Below are 24,480 nucleotides of genomic sequence, written 5' to 3'. Positions count from 1 at the left end.
AGAAGGACAACTGATTTTCGCCGCTGCGCTATTATATGAAAATATTTTAATTTAAGCTACATCGGAAAATAACTGAAGCGGAAATGACTAAAAATAGACGTAGAATATCTATGTTATGGCTTCTAACGCCGGTTCATAGTATGGTCCGCATCGTTCCATAACCAACTAATATGACTCCCGGCACGGGATAACTATGAGCGAAACACAGGCTGGAATATCTGGCTTCGATCTATTTGGTTATTATCATTATTATGACTTCAGCTGATAGCTACCAGTCGCGCCCACAGTTTGCAGTTTGAGCTTGCCCATCAATAAGAGCTAGGCTGGAATATCTGGCTTCGATCTATTTGGTTATTATCATTATTATAACTTCAGCTGATAGCTACCAGTCGCGCCCACAGTTTGCAGTTTGAGCTTGCCCATCAATAAGAGCTAGGCGAGGATCGCTACCACACATGAAAATATGTAACTACTACGAAGACCACTCCCAAACAAGCCTAAATTTCGAGTTGACTTTTTGAGCACAATTCTTGCCCCATATGGCAGATAAGTTGTTGTTGTTGTAGTGGGAGTGTGTGGCACACTGAGGCGGCAGCCCTTGCCGATGAATCCTATGGCAGCCGGTTGTGCGTACCGGATTGACCCGATGAAGTCCTTCATCGGAAGAGCTGCCGCCTCAGTGTAAAACACACTGCTACAACAACAAAAACAACTAAGCGCAATACGTATACAAATAATCTGGGTTAAATTTATAATAATTTACAATCCAAATCCCTGTTATAACCATCCAACCATTATCTAAGAAGACTATTTGGGAAAAATTACCAGATAAGAAATATGAACAGTCGATAAAGACAACTAGAGTTAACATGAGTGCAATTGATTTTGTGATAAGATTAATATGAATTATCAATAGTCAAAACTTACTCTCCTTTAGCAGTGCCTTGGGGTAATTCCAGTGTTAGCTTTGCTCCAATATCCTCCACTGGATCACTGACAAAGTAATTCAAAGGAATTGAAGAATTCCCTGAAATTACCTCGGCGTTCAAAACATTAACATCACGGACATCCAAAATCTTTAAGACAAAAATACATGGTAAACGTTATAAATTAATAGATAGTTAACGTTTTAACTTACAATAGATTCCAGACCGTTTTCCAAAACTTTGAAATTATGAATCACAGATCCCTTAAGTTTCGTATGCTCAAAATCAACCTTCCATTGAAGTGTAGAATGCTTTGTTGTAATCAACTCCGGCTGGGAGTAAGAACTTGGATCAATTTTACCTAGACGACCCATTGTACGTTGTGCCGTATACAGAGGTACTGTTCGTAGTAATGATGGAGAAGGCGATAAGTGCTGCGTGCCCAAAGAACGATTGTGAACTGCAACGATAGGTACATACCACACTGATTTAGAAATCTACGAATGCCGATTATTTTGTATTGGACTTAATCTTATCGTGTTATTTTTTTGTCAATCAATGCCTTGGATGGAGATAGTTACCGGCGTTGTATGTAAAAACTAATCAACAAGTTGTATCAATGATGATGTGTTTCCAATCGGCATATTATTTTTTTTTTTTTTTTTTTTTTTTTTAGAAAGAATGGCGGAGACAAGTCTCACATATGCCAGGTTATATCCAGGAGCAGCCGTCCACACTGCCAAACTTAAACGATATCACAAAGTGATGTAGGTGCTAGATCCTCCAAAAAGCTCGTATTAATTCCAATTATATGCTCCTTTTTCGTCAAGAAGTGTTGAAAGTGGTTGAGTCTATCGTCAAGATTGTTGTACGTCGAGGGTGCTTATGCTATTAATCGAGAAGATGCAATAGAAAAAAATTAGCATCTAAATATCACATTCGCCCAAGAGGGCATATATCACAGATCCATTAAACTACTGCAAGTAAAGTGGTAAGGTGAGTGTACAATGAGATGGTGGTATGGACAAAAAAAGCATCAAATAAAGAAGCGAAACATGTAACAGCATACATGAAGCGATCAGATTCATTCATCAAACATCAATTTTGGCTTCTTGGATGAAGCACAATAAACATTTATATTCAGGTACTTGTTTACACTCAAGCAGGTCCTTGAGATTGGTATATTTACTAAAAATACTAAAACGAGATCGCAGTGAGCGATATTTAGGGCACTCAAAAATCATGTGCCCCACAGATTCCCGACAGCCACATTTGTCACAAAAGCATGACAAACCGGGGTTAAATCTATGCAAATAGGTTTTATCATAGGTGTGTCCTGTAAACATTCTATTAAGTATCTTTTTCTCCGCAGGTTCCAAGTCAGCCCCTAGGAACCAGGGACGGGAGGGAATATCAGGAAACAGCTCAAAGAACTTTCTGCCTTTTTCAGTAGATTTCAAACGATAGTCACGATTCCAAATATCATATATCTCATCCTTTATACGCCTTAACCCTTCCTCGAGGGTGTAATCAAAATTAACAGGGGCACCAAAATCTGCTGCATACTTAGCCAGCCAGTCAGCAGTCTCATTGATTTTAATACCAACGTGGGCAGGTGTCCATACAATATGGCATTTGTTGATATTAGAGAAATTCAGCTTCCGAAAAATTCCAGCAACAAGGTGATTCTTCGTACGAGGGGCACTCAGCAGTTTGCAGGCATTTAGACTATCCGTAAAGACAACAAATTCACAGCAGCCATCCTCCACCGCAATCTCAACTGCCTTAAACAGCGCTATTAACTCAGAGAAGAGGCTTGACGTCTTCCCCTGAATTCTAAACAGGAACCGCTGATCCCGCGTGGCATTAAAAACGGCGCATCCAGCACTCCCAGCTTTCACCGATGCATCCGTGGCAAACACAACAAAACCATCATCTTTATACTCCGCTATCTCTTTGCAATACATTTTCTGAAAAATCTCTTTAGCAACATTGGCTCTGTCTCCACAAACAATCGAAGACCGCACCGTCAGACTGACAGGCCTGCACTCTTCCTCTACAACGGAAATCACATCAAAAATCTCATGAAACATGTGATAAACATGACTATAGCTGGAGCGTACATACGGGTTTTCCGCAACCATTGCATATAAATCTGGGTTCATAGATTTCACTCTTAATAACTCCCTAGCCGTCAGCCACAAACTGCGCTCCGCGGCAGGCATCTCATTTGCAAGGGCATAGATAACATGAATTGGCGTAGAGGGCGTCACTCCCAAACATCTTCTCAGAGTGGCATTTTGAGTTGTCATAATCTTCTTATTTATACTCATCGGAGTATGGGCTGCAGTAGCCCTCGCATACTCCAGCTTCGATCTTATCAGAGAACGATATAGATTAAGAGCTACGGCCGGATCCAGACCTCCCTTAACAGGTGTCAGAAATTTAAAAACATTTTTTCTTGACTCAACTTCCTTGGCAATTCGCGTGTAGTGGTCTTTAACGGATAACGATGCAGTTATCGTCCTTCCTAGATACTTAAGGGTCTTGACTTGTTGAATCACAGCTCCATTAACAGACAGGCTCACCTTCTTCCTGCTGCCCTTCGCCAGGTACATAATCTGGGATTTATCCGCCTGAAAGGAAAGATTTAATTCTTTGCACAGATCATAAAAGGCTTGCACCTTCGTCTGAAGCTTCTTCTCCGCTTCATTAAAGTCTTTATCAAACACCATTATCAAGAAATCATCCGCATACTGGTAAACCAAGCTAGACCGATCTTCTATTTCGTGTAGGTTCTTCGTGTAAACATTAAATAGCAGCGGGGATAAACAGCTCCCTTGCGGCAGACCATCGACAACAGTGGTTGTGCTTTTGCCAAGACACAAAATCCTATTTGACAAAAAATTGCGTATCCACGCTATATAATGCATCTCCAAACCACAACCAACCAAAATCTTGCTCAGTACCTCAATCTTGACACAGTTATAAGCATTAGCGATGTCTAGGGCCACAATCATAACTTTAAAACCATTCGCCTTAAGAACCGCAGTACGGTGCAATAAATCATTAACACAGGATGAGGTAGACCTCCCACTCCTGTATGCAAAGCATCGCTCAGGCAAGAAACCCATAGCCTCCAGAAAGCAAGCAACCTTATCCTTAACCATAAGATTAATCATTTTCAGGAAGACAGCTATTAAAGAGATTGGTCTGAAATTCCTATAATCCTTCAAATCTTTGCCCGGCTTAGGCACCGGCACAATCTTGATCCTTCTCCAGCCATCTCTGATTAGATTATTCGCAAAGCAATTATTAAGGGCAGTAAACAGCACGCTCTTAGAGATATCCGGAAGTGCTTTGATCATGTCATACGTAATGCCGTCACAGCCACCAGCCGACGCCTTTCTTTTGCCATTCAGCACTCTCTCAAAATCCTCATATTCAAACTTTACAGCCCTAGGGCACACCAGATCCATTACAGCTACATCATCATCACACGGCACTTGTTCCTTGAGAAATTTCAAATATGCCTCATTATTTTCAGCATTCCACGAGCTGGTAGCACCGATCTTGCGCCTCCCAACCACATTTTTAACGAAATTCCAAGCCTGTTTCGTTCCCGGGTCAGCATTCAGACCAGCCAGGTTAGCCTTAAAACTTTCTCTCTTTGCATTTGATACTGCCAACTTCCACTCTTTCCTAGCAGTGCTCGCCGCTTCAATATTCTCCAGCGTAGGATATCTTTGACATTTCTTAAAGGCAGCTTTTTGAGATCTAAATAAGACATCCAAGTTCTTCTGCCACCAGAACTTGGGAACCCTGTTATCTTTAATCTTGAAAGTAGCACTATTTATTTCATTCAAAAAGGACTTTTCAATCTCATCCATATCAGGCCCAAAAGAAGTTCGACTTAAGGCGTCCGCCAGCAAATTCTTCGCTACAAACTTGCCATAGGAAATCCTATCCGACTTGATTGTAATCTCAATAGGAAAGTGATGGCTTCCACCAATTAAAAAGGATAAAGTGCTCCATTCCATCTCCGACGCACCATTAGCAAAACAAAGGTCTAAAACAGTACCATTATCATCAGCCAAGGATCTCTTGTAGGTATGTGCACCATTATTAAAGCAAATAAAGCCAGCATTGTCAGTTAGCTGCTGCAGGATCCGACCTTTAGGCATGGTGACACTGTCACCCCAAGCCAGGCATCTCGCATTAAAGTCACCAAGCAATACAACATCATTCAAAGTCTCCAGGTAGTTCAAAAGAGTCGACATCTCAAGCTCGAAAGCAGGAACCGATATAGACGGAGGACAATAAACAGCACAAAAGACAAAGTTCTTCTTCAAGTTCAGAGTTTTGACAATCACAATATCCAAGTCAGTAACAAAGTCTAAAGTTTTAAAACTAATATATTTTCTTAGGCCAATGGCCACGCCTCCGTAGCCATCACCACGTTTCTTTTCCGCCAGGTTAAAGTTAAAAATTTTATTATTCTTGTTAACGTCATCATGAGAAAAAGTCTCACATAAGCAGCAAATATCAAAACCATCCTTGTTTAGCAAATATTCTAATGTAGCTTTGTTCTTCTTCAGCGATTGCACATTATACTGTAATATTTTGATTGTCATTGTTACTGGCCGTAGAAATCAACTGAACATCATTACTAATTCCAACTTTATTAACACGCTCTGAAAAATGCCTGACAGCCACCAGGCCCGCATCACTGCCCACTTGCGTAAAATGATCCCGCATAAATTTCAGCAGCTCTTGCATGATCTTCTCCAGCTCACTCACCCTGCTGTAGCCAGGGTACTGGTATACTGGCTGAGAGGGAGACACCTCATCAAACATTCTCGGATGTATCTGCGCGCCCTGCGCCACAACCACCTCCTTACGCGCATTAGAAACCTTCTTCGCAACCGCATTATACGCCCACGGCGTCAAAATCCTGTTAGACTCTCTGACTCTATCTCTAACATTTCTTCCTCCCCCTTGCATCTGCGGGAAATCCTCATTGTCCATCAGCTCCTCAAATCTATTAGTTCTTACTTGTCCAAACGAATCCAAAACCTCCGACCTCGACATCTTGTTCTCAGCCATCAACTTGTTGATCCTTGTCTCTTTCTGCCAAACTTGGCACACATCTCTGTTAGACGCCAGATGGCCAGTCTTCCTACAGAGCACACACCTGATGATCTCACAGTCTCCTCCGCATTGATCGCCCTCTACGCCACATTTCAGACATCTTCTGCTGGACTTACAGCCCATCTCCAAATGCCCAAGCCTTCCACACTTCCTGCATTGCCTTACACTCGGATAGAACGTATGCACCATTGTCCTCGTATAATTCACCTTCACATCTCTTGGGAGTGCACCCCCGCTAAAACCAACCTTCACCGACCCAGTAGGAATCATCCTTGTTCTATCATCCAAATCTCTTCTAGTGAACCTCTGTACAGACATCAATTTAAGAGGGGAATCCTCTATTGCTAAGCATCTTCTTACATCAGCAGCAATTTCGTCCTCAGTAATCGACAGAGGTACATCCCTGAGCACACCAAAAGTTTCCACAAAATTACGTGGAATGAACGCCTTCAAATTCCTCTCAGCCAATCTCTTGTTACTAACAAACTTGTTGGCTGCCACCGCAGTAAAGAACTTTATCTTATACATTGTACGCCCCACATCCTTAATCTCATCAATGCCATCACTAGCAGAAATAATATCTTTAATTTTCTCGTACAGATATAAACCATTTCTTCTTCTCGTATTTCTAATTTCATCAGACTTTGATGTATCGACAAGGACAGCAAAGTCACCAACATGCCCCTCATTATAAGTAATTATCACATTCTCCTCTGTTCTTCTTCTCTTATTCTGCATATCATCTTCCCCCTCCCGTCCTCTAGATACCCCGTTACCTGTTTTAGCGGCATCCTTCCTTCTACTTCCAGTCGCAGCACTCACACCAGCACACATCTCACCACTCATACCACTAGCAACATTGCTTTCCAATATCTTGTCGCAGCTCGCACCAACACTTCCAATACTCCCAACGGTACATTCAATAGCAGCACCCTCAGCAATCATTTCACTTGCACACGCTTCATCCATATTTTCCTCAAGCATTCTCCTATTGACATCATACAATTTCTCCTTAGTCTTAATCAACTTGAAATTATCAGACACCACATGCGCCAAAATGAGCGGCTTAGCCGCCATGGCGCTTTCTTTCTTCTTCACTCCCAACGACAGCTTCCTGGATTCACACCACTCCAGCAGAAGCCTCCACCAACAGCCACACCACAGACCAAATTCCTCCAAAAGCCACTCAGCACCACACGCTTAGCAAAATCACGCTTCCAGAACAAAAGATACCAGCACGAAAAAGTACAAACGTGTGTGTATGTAAGTGTGTATATGTGGTTGAAACAGTAATATTCGCAAAGACCAAAGAAAACGATGTACACTCACTGACAGCCAAATACGTAATGAGGATCGGCATATTAAAAATATGATTTCATAGACGAGCACGTCAATGTGCATTACCCCCTTTGAAATACATCAATGCACAATTGCTAGGCGAACGAGTATGTACTCCATAAGAAATATTATTACTTACGTGGGAGTGTATTTTTGTTTTTTTTTCAAATTTGCACTATGGGCCGTATTGTGTATGGTATGAATGCAACTGTGAACGAAGCCGAGGCTTGTCGCCGGCGACGGCGGCTTATCCAAAATCTGATCGGCGGCGGCGTCATGTCGGCTTAAACAAGACATATTAACCAAGGTAGAACGCGAAGCGCACTATCTATCAACGAGTTTTAGTTGTGTGTGTGTGCATTATAGTTAAGAATCATAACACACACAAATAACGATAAATGTCGGGAGCTAGTTATAAACAGAAATTCATACTTGCACTTATTACTGATTTTGGTAGCTAGTGCACTCAATATTTTGTTATTGGCCAACCGCTACTACCTGTAGATGAATATATCTTGGGACTAGAGTCTATACAACCGTCATTAGAAGATAAGGCATGTCATATGAGCTGTCACTTTCTGTTTTCATAAGTCTTTCCTTATGTTCATAGAGCACTCTCTAATCGGCATGATCGGCATGTATTCCCATAAGTATTGTACTTTTTTATATACATTTATCAACACGTTTATCCAATAAAGTAAAAGTACGATTTACGGCTGGTGCTATATTCACATTTCGCGATATTTCGCCGAGTACTTTTCTAAGACAAGAGATTTTAAAGCAAAATCAATTTGCTAATTTAATTCAGTATTCGTGAAAAATAAGGGGTTTCAACGGTGAATAACGAAAATAGTACCAGCCATTAAATCGAAAAAGTTAGATATTTATTCCAAAATCTTTAAAATCTTATAAAATGTTCGTACGTATCACAAGATATGTACAACTTATTTATTAATTTCGAAGGGGTGGGGTTTGGTTGAAATTGCAACAAAATATATGAATTTGAGTATGGTCCACACACTCATATTTGTGTGTAAACATGTACGCATGACATAATTAGCAGGTAGTGTACCGTTAACAGCTGAATAAAATTTTTTCTCGCGAAGTGCATTATCTGTCAACGAGATTTGGTTGTGTGTATTATAGCTAAGAACCACAACACACACAAACAACGAAAAATGGCGCGAACAGAGTTGCACTAATCACTGATTTTGACAGAATATTCTGTAAATGAATATTCATTGCATGTACGTAAGCAGCTGATAAATTGATTGATGCCATATTAATTTTTATATGTAAATGGCAATATATTGGCCAAAGAAACCCAAAAAATCAAATGTGGTAACCTTGTCAAACCACATAAAAAAACGTACCCTTTAAGGCCTGGTTATGCTCTCGTAAATGTGTCGTAAATGTAAACAGCCAATTAATTATGCTTTTTACAAAACATAGAATTTGACATACATATCAAACAAAACAATTTTATTTTTTTTATCAAAAAAAGGCCTGAAGGTTAGGAACTGTCTGACGTCGGAGAACTGCAGGCATACTTCCAGAACACAACATGCATAGCTCAAGGGCAGAAGGCGAGTGATAAGGAGAACGTTCTGGGATGGGTGTTCTCGCCAATTCTGCTAGTAGTAAACAACTTCCTGTTGGATCTCAACACAGATGGCGGTAGAATGATCGCAATGCTAGATATACAATATATCAAAGTTCCTATGGACACTATGGTGGTATGCGGTAGGCACACTGAGTAGGGTTTCAGGCTATTTGGTACCGAGACCGATTCGAAAAGAGATTCGGGGACTACTATATTGGATTAGAATGACAGGGACTGGATTGGAGCTATTCGTGTATGTTCTTTAAGGACAGACATGGCAAGATCAACTCAGAACGTCGAGACGATCAAGAATATATATACTTTATGGGGTCTTAGACGAATATTTCGAAGTGTTACAAACGGAATGACTAGATTAGTATACCTCCATCCTATGTTGGTAGGTATAAAAAAAGAAAAAGTACCTACGTAGAGTAAGGTACCACATTCAGAAGCTAAAGCATATGAGCAAAGCGAAAGTCAATATAAGAGGGGCAAAAAGTAGAAACCAGAATTCATCAAAGCTGAAATAATTTCAAATTTTCAATCCAAAACGATGTTTGAATGAAAGAAAAATTCTCATAGCAATCGGTAAAAAGTTCTCATATCAATCGGTAAAAGTATCAATTGGTACAAAGTTCCACAACCTCCAGACCATATCTAACAGTAAGCATCAACATAGCATAAGCCAGTCATTTCCTCACTCATAGAGGCAAATAAATTTTTGTAGAAAATATCCTACGCAATTTATAGTACGCTTTACTATGTCCATGGTCAATATGAGCTCCAAAATTTAGGTTCTTATCGAGTACCAACCTCATTATTTTCCAACAGAACATGAAAGTCAAACATATGATTTCCAAACCACAAAGCTTAAGTCTTTAGCGGGTTTATTCTGAAAGCATTATAACCAGTCCATTTACTACCTAGATCCAAACAACGATTAATACCAATCACAAAAGCTTCAGGAAAATCACATTGGCCATTAAAAAGAAGCAGAACATCATCTGCGTATAATAAAACATCTGAGCAAATAAATAGATCTAAGCATTCAGGCAAATCATACATATTTCTACATAAAAGAAATAGCAAGGGCTCCAAGACCGAATCTTGGGGAAAACGGGAGGCAAGAGGGAGTATAGATGAAACATATCCAAAATTGTTATTTATTCTTATGGAATCCGAAAGCTGAAATAGTACTATCTTCCATATATGCTCGCAAACTTTTGATAAAACAGGCTGAATGGAAATTATTCTTTTGAAACACAAGAAATCGTTTAGTGAATTAAAAGCTGTTAGAACATAATTTGGCTACGTTCGTAACTCAAAACTTTCTTAAGCTTCTATTACACGATCAGGCATGTCATAAGAGCTGTCACTTTCTGTATTCTTAAAGGCTGCATCACACTACATGTTCTTGTCTTATGACATGTCACTTTTTATGTATCAGTGGTATTTCGTTATGAGTGTCAAAATTGCAAATTTACATACTATTCATAATTTTTGCTTTCACACTAGTATGTTATTTTTGAGTGACATAACCTAAAAATGTGAGCAAATACTATTTTTTTATGGCTACAAATTGTTGAAGTTGTGAAAACAATTTAATATGGGGTTGCTTTTATTCAACTTACAACAAAAACAGCAGATTTTTAATTAAGTTTTGTCAGAAGGAATAGAGCACCACTCTTGCTCGTTCCCGTCCAAAGGAACGATCGCCGCGAGAACATAGTGGCCATTTGTTATTTAAAGGTGCCAATAACACGCCTTGTCATATCGATCGGTTCTTCTCGGCCTCTCACTGAGACTCTCCGCCCGATACCGCTGATTGTCCGCGATTGCCGTTGCAGCTACTCCGTAACCTGTGGACGCACCCGGTAGATCGCAGTTAAACTTCTCGTGACAGCAATGAACACCACACAAAAATCAGCACAATGTTCCAGCCTGTGTGGTGCTTACAGCTAAAATTACATATGATATGTGTGACAGCTTTACCTTTTTCTAATTACCATTTATTTGTGTAAAAGCCAGAAGTGTCCCTATTATTTTGCAGACGTTCATTTTTGCTATTATGTTTAAAATAGGGTAAAATAAATAAACAGCATGTGTTTGACGTTTTCGTAAAGGAAATAGTCTTTGCAATCTACGTAGCTCTCAATTTAGGCGTTTTAGAAACCTTTATTTCTCGGTCCAACAACTGTTCTTATTTTTTGCAGATAACTGTATATAGATTCAACTTTTCAGCTGTTAAACGAATGAAAACCTGCACTACACGCCGAATTTATCCGATGGAACCAAGGATCGGCCTGTGGGTTGATGTTGCCGTAGCCAACTTCGTATATGCTTCGGTCAAGCTTCGTAGGGGTGCAAGCTTGTACCGGTTCATAGGACCTATCGCCGAGATCCTCTTGCTTAAATACTGAGTGCCTATGACGCTCGATGTGACAAGGCGAGATATTGGCGTCTTTAAATAAATAATAATATAGTTTTTGATCATAATAAAACACCTCATGCAAAATTTCAGCCTAATCGGATACGAATTGCGCCCTACAGAGGCTGAAGAAGTCAAGACCCCATATCGGTTTATATGACAGCTATATCAAAACATGAACCGACTTGAACCATACTTAGCGCTATTTTTGGAAGTGATACCAAAACACCACGTGCAAAATTTCAGTCAAATCGGATGAGAAATGCGCGCTCTATTGACTCAAGAAGTCCAGATCCAAGATCGGTTTATATGACAGCTATACTAGATTATGAACCGATTTGAATCATTCTTAACACAGTTGTTGGAAGTGATACCAAAACACTACGTGGAAAATTTCAGTCTCATCGGACGAGAATTGCGCCCTCTAGTGACACAAGAAATCAAGACCCAAGATCGATTTATATGGCAGCTATATCAAAACATGAACCGATTTGAACCATACATAGCGGAATTTTTGGAAGTGATACCAAAACACCACGTGCAAAATTTCAGTAAAATCGGACAAGAATTGCGCCCTCTAGTGACACAAGAAATCAAGACCCAAGATCGATTTATATGGCAGCTATATTAAAACATGGACCGATTTGGTCCATTTACAATCCCAAATGACTTACACTATTAAAAAGTATTTGTGCACAATTTCAAGCGGCTAGCTTTATTTCTGCGAAAGTTAGCGTGCTTTCGACAGGCAGACGGACGGACGGACAGACAGATGGATATAAATCTTTCATCCAACATGTACTTTTTGGCTGTAGAAGCCACGGAGGCCACCGTAGCGCAGAGGTTAGCATGTCCGCCCATGACGCTGTACGCCTGGGTTCGAATCCTGGCGAGACCATCAGAAATTAGGATTACGAGAAGGTGTAGCAGCTCCTCACACATTTCCATTGATCTCCTGAGTGACGTATCCTGCCACTTCAGTAAACTGACACCCCCCTCGAATGTGCTAGTAGCCGAGAGGAAATTCCGAAATATCAGTAACGCAGCAGCCGCACGCTTTATACCAGCCGGTCGAATATCCCAAGTGTGGCCAAATTTTCTGGCGCAGGCAGTGGTACTCCCAGACGAGCGTGATGGGTTTCGTTGTACGGACACCATTAACCCCAAAATCAGCGAGCTGAATCTAGAAATAACTAGGGTAGTCTACGAACATAAGCGGAATTTGTGGCTGGAGCACTTCGAACAATGTAACTTAGGCACCGGTTTAAGGAAGCTGAGGTCTACTATCACTCTCGAACCCCGTTAGTCGGGATGACAGGACCTCAATCATTCTTGGCGACGTAACCGCGACTGATCCTAAAAGATGCATCAGGTTGTTCAACCGTCAATTTATTGTGCATACCGAGAGTGACAGGGCAAGGAGGAGAGCAATTGGTTGTATCCGTGGTCTCCGAGGGCGAAGTTACGAATTTCATCCGTGGCACCAAATCATCCAAGGGGTTGGGCCCCGACGGAATCTCTACTCTAATGCTGAAGAAACTGGATCTACCTGGAGTAGAATACCTTACTACTGTCCTCAACCTGCCTTTGAACACTCTTATAGTTCTTGGTGTCCGGAAAATAGGTAGAGTGATCCCGCTACCGAAGCCTGGAAAGGACCGAAGTTTGGGGGATTCGAACAGACCGATCTCCCATCTCTCACCAATAGCCACGAAGCTTGAGGGACAACTCCTCCTGAGCCTCGTTGGAGAATTTCCATTTGCCGATCATCAGTATGGATTTTGAAGATTTTGCCGGTCATCAGCATGGATTTTGCATGCCATCACCGCACACATCTGCCGTGGCTTCAATCAGCCCGGGCCATGTGATAGGACGATCCTCGTGGCATCTATCGAAAGCATTCGACTCGGTCAACCATGCCAAGCTATTTCAGGACATCAATCCCATGGCAGCCGGTTGTACGTACCGGATGGACAAGATGGAGTTCTTCATCGGCAAGGGCTGCCGCCTCAGTGTAGAACACACTGCTACAACAACATTTCAGGACAACGCCAATACGCCAGCCAGGCCTGAAACGCTGGGTCGCGAATTATTTGTGTGGTCGCCAGGCATTTGTGCAATTTAGGGATAAAAAATCGAAGCACCGTAGAGTGAAACAGGGACTTCCCCAAAGGTGGGGTGATATCTCCGGCACTGTTTAACTTCTACCTATCCTCCTCTCCAGGAGACAATAATCCTACTAGTGCGAAGACATAACTACATGCTGTCTAAGCAATATCTTTTGGGCTGTTATCGCAGAGACCATCCAAATCATCATCTTGTTGATAGGTATCTATCGCTCAGAAGCCTTAAAGTAGAACTACATGGTCTAGAGTGCGAGGTTCCGTCTACTAGAGAGAACCTCTAGATCAAGCGGGTCAAGACAACATGCATGCAGACACGGTAGCAGATGCGGTAAATAGCTACCGGGTGAATTTAGTCCTTGGAGAACGACCGCATCCCTTTGCACCTGAAGAGATTGACCTGCTCTGGCAAACCAGAGTGGTTCTGGCTCAATTACGATCCGGCGGGTGCAGCCGCCTCAATTGCTACAGTGCAAGGAATGATGCCGACGTGCAAGATGAATGTCCTGATTGTGACCAGGGACCACACGACACACGTCACCTGTTTAACTGCCCAGCCAGACGAACTCATCTCGGACTCAGATCCCTCTGAACGCACCATATCTTAGTCACAGAGTTCTTGGATCTGGACACCCATATGAATCAAGAAAACGAAAGATAAAACACAACAAACTGCCACAACAAAAACGTTTCCGAAACGATGGGTCTTATGGACAGGAACGTGCTTAACGGGATCACCACTTACACATCAATCCCATGGCAGCCGGTTGTACGTACCGGATTGACCAGACGAAGTCCTTTATCGGCAAGGGCTGCAGCCTCAGTGTACAACACACTGCTACAACAACAACAACAACAACAACCACTTTCACATGCAAATGTGGCTACAACAACAAACATAAACATTTTGCACATTTACCCATCGATCGTAATGTAACAATCAAACAAACTGTGGACTTTTACCAAGCACGCACTTCATTTAAGTAAATTAAAAATCTATTGTAAAGCAACAATTCAATAAACATAAATTTTAACGCAATATATAATCGTTAGGATAGTCCATGATGGAGGGGAAGTTATCTAATGTTTCCTTGTCGATCATATCCAACCGTTGTGGCACTTCACGTAGAGCTCTTATTTGATTCGTCACATTTGCCATTATTTCTTCTGGAACTTTATCATCCGCAAACAAATGTAGCCGCTGCATAGTGTATCTGCGCTGTAGATTACCTTTCATTGAGTTATAAACAGCCTTCTGCATAACCATCTTTGGATCCTTTTCGTGAAGTTGCCAAGCAAGCGTCCACGAAGCACCTCCTGGATATCCGGTGTGATGAAAGTATACACGTTTGATCCATTCATCACCGGGTAAAGCAATTTCTTTGGTATTTATAACCACCACATGATCACCACAGTCATCTGCAAATATAGAATGAGAGTAAAAGAACGCCGTTATAAATACATTTTTTCTATTTACCCCTATGCAGAATTTAACTCATGTTCTTTGCTTTTTATTTCATTTTGTTAACTGAACTATCAAAAAAACCGTCTTTCTTATTACGTACACTGTATATTTTAAAAACACTTTAATAAAATGTTCATGAGGTGGAATCACTTACTCATTGGATGATAAATAGGTTTCTGCTTTCCCATCAAATGTCGTGATATAAGTTTCGCTGAATCGAAAGGATTTTGCCAGGTACAGTCGTATATGTGCCATTGTCTTGCAAATGTGGCCCATTGCTATCAACGAAATGACAGAAAAACATATATTAATACATAGGTTAATTAGAATAGAATAGTTGATGGCATCCGAATTCGCGTTTCAATGTATATACGTTCTGATCTGACCACAAAAGGACTGTGTATAAAAGCTTTGCTTACATTTCACCGGCATGAAATGTTCCTTAAAATTAGGAGTTATTTCCCATAAACGGTCCCTTAACTACAAATAATAATAATAAGAATTGTAATAAATACCTGAACTCGCTTTGCGATTGACATTGCAGTATAAATTTAAGTCAAAAAATTACAAGTTTTATTAAATAACAATTTTCAACGATGGTCGACGATAAATTCCATGCAACTGAACAGATGTTTTCTAATCGATTTTTTAGTCGACCCTTAACGATGTAGATTTCATGTGGCATTTTGGTAATGTCTCCTCCACACGTTTAGATATAACTGTAACTCTGTTACTTAAAACCATAGTTACACTTGGAGCAAATCTAGATTTGTGACGAGATTTCGGTCTCATCTCATGTTTTGCAACGAGGTTTCCCCTACATTTTCAGTGTGAGCAAATCTACTTATTGAAGGAGATTTGCAGCAAATCTCCTTCGAAATTCAAATGCAACACTGCGTTTGTATTGAATATAGCCAGGATTCACTAATAGAAGGTTAGGTCACATGCAAAAACACAAAGTGGATAGGCCCCATAAACATCATTAAGTATGTCAAATCTGACGATTGAAAATGTCATCATATAGGAGAAAACGTAAACAAAGAATGAATGTAAAAAGAGAACAAGTTGACATCCTCAATGCCAAGTACTGCCAAATATTAAAAAAAAAGTATATCGGCTGATCGCTTGGCTTAACCTTATTCAGTGAATCCTGGAATATAGCTTATTATTGGGATTTTTGAACTGCACTTTTTCTTAATATCTGACAATTTCTTATTTAAATGATAAAATTTAGTAGTAATTTAAAAAAATCGTTTCACAAACTTAATTGCTGGCCGAAATGTTTATGCTGAACACAATAAAAATGCTAATCACAATAAAAACGCAGTCACTAACTAGAGCTCTAGTGGAAACATGGTTTTACACTTGGAGCAAATCTAGATTTATGATGAGATTTCGAAAATCTCACGAGGTTTCCCCTACATTTTCAGTGTATGCAAATCTACTTATTTCGAGATATTTGCAGCAAAACTCCTTCGAAATTCAAATGCAACACAACGTTTGTATTGAATACCGGTTATTATCGGTTGTTGTTGTTGTTGCTGTAGCAGTGTGTTGTATACTGAGGCGACGGTAGTTTTAGGCAGCACTTTTCCGACAATTCTTAAGGTGTCATCACACTACATGTTCTTGTCTTACGACACGTCAAATTTTCCTATTGTTAAAGTTGCACACATAGCGTGAAACGAATAAAAGTAATACATAAAAATCATTTTTCAAAATAGCACTGTTATTTTTTCGATTAGAGCTTTGCTCTATTCCTTCTGACAAAAACATTAAGACGTCTTCTCGTTTTGTTGTCAGTTGAATGAAAGCAACCTCAAATTAAACTGTTTTCACAACTTAATGATTTAAATAGCTTTCTCACAAATTTGTAGCCACAAAAAATTAGCTTTTGCTCACATTTTTTGGTAATGGCATACAAAATTAACATACTGTAGTAGAGTTCAGTAGTGTTTTAACGAAAATCGTTCAGTTGAAAAGCGATAACAGAAAAGTTAACGAATTTGGTATTCAGTAGCCACTTTAAACGATAATCTCTCTTCTGAACTAAACGACGGACAATTATTGGTGTTAACTTTAACGAAATAAATAAAGATAAATATTTACAATGGCTTAAGAGTATTTTTCTCTGGTCTTTTCTTAAAATATGTGTGTGTACAATCAATTGATAAGCGTGGTAGCGTGTGTTTTTAATATAAAAAAACATGCCCGCAAAAGTTTTATACGAATAACTTCGTATTGATAGCACTTTCCCCCAAAAATTGTGTACATTTTATTTAGATTTGTGAAGTTTTTAAGTAAATACAATAAGCATTTCAGGCTATGAATCCCCTTTGTAGTTTTTCTTTTTTTTTTTGGGTAGAGTTGCCAGAGCGAAAAAAATAGATATGGATTTCTGTTAACGAGGAATTAGAGAATAACATAATTGTTAAAGCAAACGATTTTTTTGTCGACATATTTAAATAAACGATGTTCGTTATAAGTTACAGAATTGCGGTTCTGGTGTGATAGCAAAAATGATGAATCTAATGTTAAGGCTGGTACTACGCTTTTTGGAGAACATTTTTCCTATATCCATCTTTCGGTGGTTTGACGAGGTTACCACATTTGATTTATTTGTGTTTCTTTGGTCGAAATATTACCATTTACATATAAAAATTTATCAGCTGCTTACGTGCCTGTGTACACACAAATGTGAGTGTGTGCATCTAACCGAAATTCATGCATGCTGCTGTAATTTCAACCAAAACCGATCCCGAAATTAATAAATAATGAAAAACAATTTAAATAGAAACGAGTGCAGCTGTTATTTGTAAATTAAATTTTTTGGTATTTTCATTGGTATAAATTAAATAAGCACAACATTCCAAAAGCTTATTCCAGCATCTTCCATTTGCTTCAAAATAATGTTGTTGTAATTGCAAGACCAAAAGCACAACACTATCTTTCACAATCGCTATTACTTCGTACAGATTTATTCCAATAGCTTGTTATGAAAGAAATTTTTTTATATACAAATTCTATGCATCAACTGTTGTATTTGCTGAATGAAACAAACAAAATTTTTGCAGGATACCCTTCCGTGTCATCTGTCCATCAAATTCCAAAATTGTATTCGCTGACAAAAAAAGCAACTCATGCATACTTCAGGGAGTCACTCTCATCTATTACAAAATGAAAACTTTCGTCGCAAGATGGATTAAGCTGTTAAGTCTGTTATAGAATTTGTCCACAATTGTCAACAGATGTCACGCAATGTTATGGGATTGTGACGAAATATAAATTTCCACAAAGAAAATGATGTCATTGTTATGAAACCACTTCCTTAAAAAGTATCTGCATCGATTTATATATTTTGCTCACTGATGCAAAATTACTCCAATTTCAGAAAAATAGCTGAAAAAGATTTCGTCCTTTTTGACCAACACACCAGTACTTGTTACTGAAATATAACTGAAAGTTGGGGCCTATTTTTAATAACGACATCTGGCATCCAAAATACTCTATTGCCAATACGTAAAGATTCGGTATTTGAAAAAGGCGATTAGGGATAATTTTTAACGCATAGATGGCATTGCATGGCATTCTATTCGTTGGGATGGACCCATTATTACATATTCTATAAAAAATACATATATACGCATGTGTTGATCCATTTATCCATTAATTTAAGGGCTCACTGATGCGGAATTATCCAGTTTTAGGAAACTTCCTAACAAAGATTGGGTCCCTTTTGATTAACGATAATTTAAATAAAATTTGAATTAATGATGGGCCTTTTTTACTATCGACATCTGGCATCGGAAAGCGGAATTGATATGTATTTTATACATTCGCTCCTTTTGGATTACAATTGCTCCAGGTGTCGATAGTTAAAAGGCCATATACACTTATATTTTAGGTAAGGTAGTTGTCAACAGATGTCGTTGGTCAAAATGGACCCAATCTTTTGTAGCCATTTCCCTAAAATGGGATACTTTACGGATCATTTTGCAACAGCAAATTTTTAAATAAATATATTTATGGATTAAATTATGTCACAAAAGCACTGGGCTAGTATATATCTACTTCTTGTAGAATATGTGGCACTGGTTCCATCCAAACAAAAACAATGCCATCTATGCGTTCTAAATGATCCTTTATCGATTTTTTCAAATGCCAAGGGTCGTTTCACGTTTTTGGATGTCGCAAAAAATGCAACTCTGTACACAAATACTACAAAATCAACGCGGAAAAGCTACAATAAAAAATGTTCATCTTTGATGCTTGAAAGAGAGCGTCATTCTGAGTTGCCACACGTGAAGTAGTGTTTTTGCGAGCTGTTTTTTTTTAATTTGTTTGCAGTGCTGCATTTTTCAACGCGACGCTACTCAACGAGCTCATTCTGTTTAGGCCTTATGGCTAGTACTATGTTTGTTTTTCACAGGTGAAAACGCGTGTTTTTCACGGTTACTTTTTGAAACCCAAAAAATCTCAATGATAAAATAATACATTTGTGAAAAAGTTTTCATAAGTAATGAGGAATGTCATATTGAATGAAATCAGCAAGTTCTTTTGCTTCAAAATCTATTATCTAAAAAAAGTAATCATGAAAAATTTCTATAAAAGCGAACGGTACTACGTTCATTCAGTTTTGGCCTTCATAGGCCAAAACCGAATGAGCGCGTTGTGCTTTGTTTTTGAGTGTGGCGTTGGAAAATGCAACTCTGCAAACAAATCCCACAAAAGCAACAAGCAAAAATAAACAATTTTTTAACTTTGACGCCCTTAAATACTACTTTACGTATAGCAACACAGAAGTACGATGGATTCAGTCGTCAGGGTTAAAAATTCTTTAACTTTTGGTCGTTGCTTTTTGGCATTCGTTTGCAGAGTTGCATTTTTCAACTCGACAAAACAAACCACAACGCGCTCATTAATGACGCCTTAAAATAGGTTTATTTAACAGTTCTATAAAGGAAATCTGTCAAGTAAACCTATTTCAAAGATACATTAAGTTTTGTGAATACCGGTGCAAATCTTTACGTATTGTATGTCTTTTTCTAGTGTTGGTATTCTGTTCTGGTTCCGGAAGAGTCGTTGAAATTTGAAATTGTTTCACGAATGATATTTGACAGTAGTCATTGCCATCCAAAAGGCCTTATTTTCTCTGCGCTTACTGTTTAAATTCTTTTTATCAAATAAAAAAAATAATAAAAAGAAAAAACGATAGATTGAAAATAATGAAACAAAAATGATGCCGGCAAGGGTACCCGTATTGGTTTCAAGGGTTCGCAATACAATTTCACTGTAATTTTTCTCACTTTAAGCAGAGTACTACTTGTTTGGCTATTTTTCTCAAAAATTTCAACGACATTTTATTATATGAAGTTGAACAGAATAATTTCATAAGATCTACAATTCAACTCAATTTTTCAAAAAACTAAAAATAAAATTCTGATTCTAAAAATAGATGTTGGGAGTTTCCCCCGTATGGAATCCCGGAAGTGGGTATAAATTTCGTGCTCTACTCCCAAATACCTCTCATTTGCCATGATCGGTAAATATGTATATCTGATTTAGGGGTGTTTTCAGGGGTGAGGTGGTCCGGAAAAAAATGTAAGCATCGTGCTCTACTTTCAAATACCATTTATTTAAACCCCTTATTGCCATTGGTTTAAGGGGAGTTTATGAGACGAGGCGTCCCCCAAACAGTTGAGCTTAAAATTGGTTATCAAATTCGTTTTCTGATTATAAATACCTTTCATATGAGCCACATATTGCCATTGTCAGTAAATTTTTACTCTTTGGGGGTGTTTTAGGGAAGGGGTGGTACCACAAATACATGGTCCACCATTTGGATATCAGATTCGTATTCTACTTCCAATACCTTTAATTTGAGCACCATATTCCTATAGTCTGCAAACATGTCCTGTTTGGGGAGTGGGGCGGCCCCTTAGTTACTTGGCCCTGAAAATATATATCAGATTCGTGTTCTACTCCAAAATACCTCGTTTTTGAGCCCCATATTGCAATGGTCAGCAAAACCCCCTTTTTCGGGTGGTATTAGGGGGGGGGGGGGGGGTGGGTGACGCCATAGGCACTTTTCCCGAATATTGATATCAGATTCGTGCTTTACTCCCAAAGACCTTTCATATGAGACTCATATTGCTTTGGGTCTCAAATGACTCCCCTCTTTGGGGGGTGTTTTTGGGAAGGCGCGGTCCCCAAGACACTTGTTCCCACATTTGGATGTCACATTTGTATTCTAAACTCAAATACCTTTTATTAGCCCCATTTTGCATTGGCCAGTAAATAAGTCCTGTTTGGTGGGTGTTTTTGGGAAGGGGTGGACTCCAAAAACTTGGTCCCACATTTGAATATCCGATTCGTATTCTACTCGGAAATATCTTTCATTTGAGTCCCATATTGCCATGGTCGGTAAATATGTCCGATTTAGGGGTGTTTTGGGGGTTGGGTTGGTCCCCCAAACATTTGGTTTGGCAATTGGATATCAGATATGTTTTCTAATCTTAAATACCTTTCATTTGAGTCCCATATTGTCGTGATTGGTCCATATATATATTTGGTAGATTTTGGGGTTGAAGCGTCCCCCTTAGGTACCCCATCCGGAATTTGGATACAGAATTTTTTTGTTTTTAGGTTACTATAAGAGATCACACAAAATTTCGCTAAAATCGCACCACACATCTCCGAGATTTGGCGTTTCGGAAAATTTGGGTAAGGGGGAGGGTCCTCTTGATCGTCTCGACGTTCTGAGTCGATCTAGTCATGTCCGTCCGTCAGTTGAAATCACGATAGAGGTCGAACGCGTAGAGGTATCCGCTGAAATTTTGCACATGTACTTAATAATGATGTAGGTCGTTGGGGATTGCTAACGGGCCATATCGTTTCAGATTTAGATATAGCTCCCATATAAACCGATCTCCCGATTTGACTTCTTGAGCTCCAGGAAGTCGCAATTTTTGTCCGATTTGGCTGAAATTCTGCATGTGGTTTTCTGTTATGACTTCCATCAACTCTGCCTAGTACGGTCCAATTCATCCTATAGCCTGATATAGCTCCCATATAAACCGATCTCCGGATTTAACTTCTAGAACTCTTACTAACCGCAATTTTTGTCCGATTTGGCTGAAATTTTGCACGTAGTGTTCTGTTATGAATTCCAACAGCCGTGTTAATATATATAACTCCCATATAAACCGATCTCCTGATTGTATTCTTGAGCCCCTGGAAGCCGTAGGTTTTATCCGATTTGGCTGAAATTTTGTATGTGATGTTCTCTTATGACTTCCAACAACTGTGCAAAGTACAGTGCAAATCGGTTTATAACCTGATATGGCTCTCATATAACCGATCTCCCGATTTAACTTATTGAGCCCTTGCAAGTGGAGCTGGCAAAATATAGAGGGCGCAATTTTCATCGGACTGTGCTAAAGTTTTGCATAATGATTTCTCTTATGACTTCCAACTGGGCTTATTCAATTTGATTTTATTCGGGCTGTGCATTGACATTACTTCTATATAAATTAACGATAGATAGAAGTTTGGTATGTAGAATAAATGTATGCCCTTCAAATACATTTATTTTATATAAATTCTAAGAGAATCCATGGTGGTGGGTTCCTAAGATTCGGCCCGGCCGAACTTAGTACACTTTTACTTGCTATTATTCCAACCTCTTAAAGTGCGTATTGAATTGTCGAAGAAGGCCTATGGCCTAGGCAACTTATAGGCATTCGAAGATAAAATAGGTGCGGCCTTGTCTAAGACACGAACCGTTTATCTTCATATAAAGCCCCTCTTGAACAGACTTCTGTCGGTTAGTGAAGACTGGGGCAGGCGCTCCACCAGTCGAGGTCTCAGTAGCAGACAAAATGCTACGGTCTGATACCGTCACCGCTGCTATTGGGTTTTTGGAGTCCATTCTAAGCCTACTCCCGGGCTCTAGATCTGCAGCTCCACTGGAAACAGACGCTTTGGATAACACTATCGTAGCTATTCTTGCGTGACTTACAACTTTTTTAAAAAAATAAATACTTCAAACAAGAATCCCATATGTAGTACAACTAAAATAAAACAGGAAAATTTAATGAAGGCATACCTCTGCAAATGCAAATTTTGCCCATGAACATTCCACTAGGAGCAGGGGCAAACTTCTCACATATCAATGACTGCAGTCCGACTCATGTTTAAGCTCAATGATAATGGTCCTCCTTTTTATAGCCGAGTCCGAACGGCGTGCCGCAGTGCGAGAGAAGTTTTACATGGCATAGAACCTCAGAAATGTTGCCAGCATTAGGAGGAAAAAACCACCGCTGAAAATTTTTTCTGATGGTCTCGCAAGGATTCACAGTACACAGTGTGTACACATCCATTTGTACTACACACATCTGTCATAGATAAACAAAAAAAAAAAAAAATTGCCAAAGCCAGATTTAAGGAAGTTCTTGAATGAGATATTGGCCAGTAGGCAAATGGAGATGTGTGTCTCAGTGGCTGTTAGCATTCCATATGGTTTCTTCTTATAATATTGATATACAAAAGTAAAAATGAGCTACAAAGCCAGTAGTCAATACAGTGTAGGTATTAGCAGAGCAATAAAATTGACGAGAGATGTTTCACCACCTCTCGAAATGAATACCAATGCCCTCACAATCTATGTGTAGAGAAGGATCTGCTGATCTAGTAATTTGCTTTCAGTAATATTCCACATATTAAAATCTTCTCTCTCAACATAATTTGTGATAGCTCGTCTTTATTTGTAAAAAATGCCCAAAGTATTCAAAACACATGACTGGCCGTAAAATAAAAACATAAATAAAATTTAAAATAAAAAACAAACAATTTTTTCATTTCATCAGACTTTTTTTCAATATGTTTGTTTGTTTGCTGAAAATGCTGTACGAAATGTTTGCTAAAAACGGCAGCAATATGTTTGCTGACACAGAAGTAATGTCTGCTTTCCCTTTTTCAGCAAACAAAAACGGAAGTCAAAGGTGGTGTTTTTATCTTCTTTGTTCGGCTTGCGCTGCTTTGTCTCTCTCGTTTTTTATTTACTGCTGGTCTCGCGGTTTTCTCTATCACTCTCACTACAAAATATTTTCCTTAAAAACAAATTTTAATAATTTTGGTGTCGCAGAGGATTGAACTCATGGTATCATGTTTGGTAGTCTTGAACGCATTCACTAGCCTACCGACATCTTCTTTACGATGAAATACCTCAATAAGTACTGCTGCACAGTAATAAGTGTCTCAATTAATTAAATAAAAATAAAAAACTCTGGAAAAATATTTTCTGAATACGAAATTCATATTTTTGTACCCACAATTCATTTTGTCATTCCGTGTGTTGCAACATCCAAATATCCATTTCCGACCCTATAAAATATATATATTCCTGATCAGCGTAAAAATCTAAGACGATCTTGCCATGCCCGTCC

General features: G+C 39.1%; 2 protein-coding genes across 5 annotated transcripts in view; both read right to left on the bottom strand.

Annotated features, from left to right (window-relative positions):
- Positions 1-15,660, bottom strand: part of LOC106089167 (large ribosomal subunit protein uL13m) — a 28,403-nt gene extending 12,743 nt beyond the window's left edge. Inside the window, exons 1-4 of one of the 4 annotated variants that reach the window (XM_013254947.2) lie at positions 15,550-15,659; positions 15,189-15,312; positions 1,139-1,386; positions 928-1,076 (exon numbers count right to left, since the gene is read on the bottom strand). In XM_013254947.2, coding sequence (XP_013110401.1) covers positions 928-1,076; positions 1,139-1,386; positions 15,189-15,312; positions 15,550-15,573 — 545 coding nt within the window. In that variant the 5' untranslated portion in view covers positions 15,574-15,659. Of the gene's footprint in view, positions 1-927; positions 1,077-1,138; positions 1,387-1,507; positions 1,575-7,554; positions 7,646-14,523; positions 14,989-15,188; positions 15,313-15,549 lie in introns of those variants that run through there. The other 3 variants (XM_013254949.2, XM_013254948.2, XM_013254950.1) reach the window with 3 other exon arrangements.
- On the bottom strand, positions 1,726-7,194 carry LOC131995555 (uncharacterized). The gene is made up of 2 exons (XM_059364302.1): positions 6,854-7,194; positions 1,726-1,814 (listed from the first exon to the last, which is right to left on the bottom strand). Exons 1-2 carry the CDS (start codon positions 7,152-7,154, stop codon positions 1,810-1,812), a joined length of 306 nt encoding a protein of 101 aa, XP_059220285.1. The 5' UTR covers positions 7,155-7,194; the 3' UTR covers positions 1,726-1,809.
- Positions 15,661-24,480: the final 8,820 nt, after the last annotated feature.

The sequence above is a fragment of the Stomoxys calcitrans genome, chromosome 3 (assembly GCF_963082655.1).
Source record: "Stomoxys calcitrans chromosome 3, idStoCalc2.1, whole genome shotgun sequence".
Classification (NCBI taxonomy): domain Eukaryota; kingdom Metazoa; phylum Arthropoda; class Insecta; order Diptera; family Muscidae; genus Stomoxys; species Stomoxys calcitrans.
Note: the sequence above shows the minus strand (reverse complement) of the source record. Positions and strands in the feature narration are given on the sequence as shown.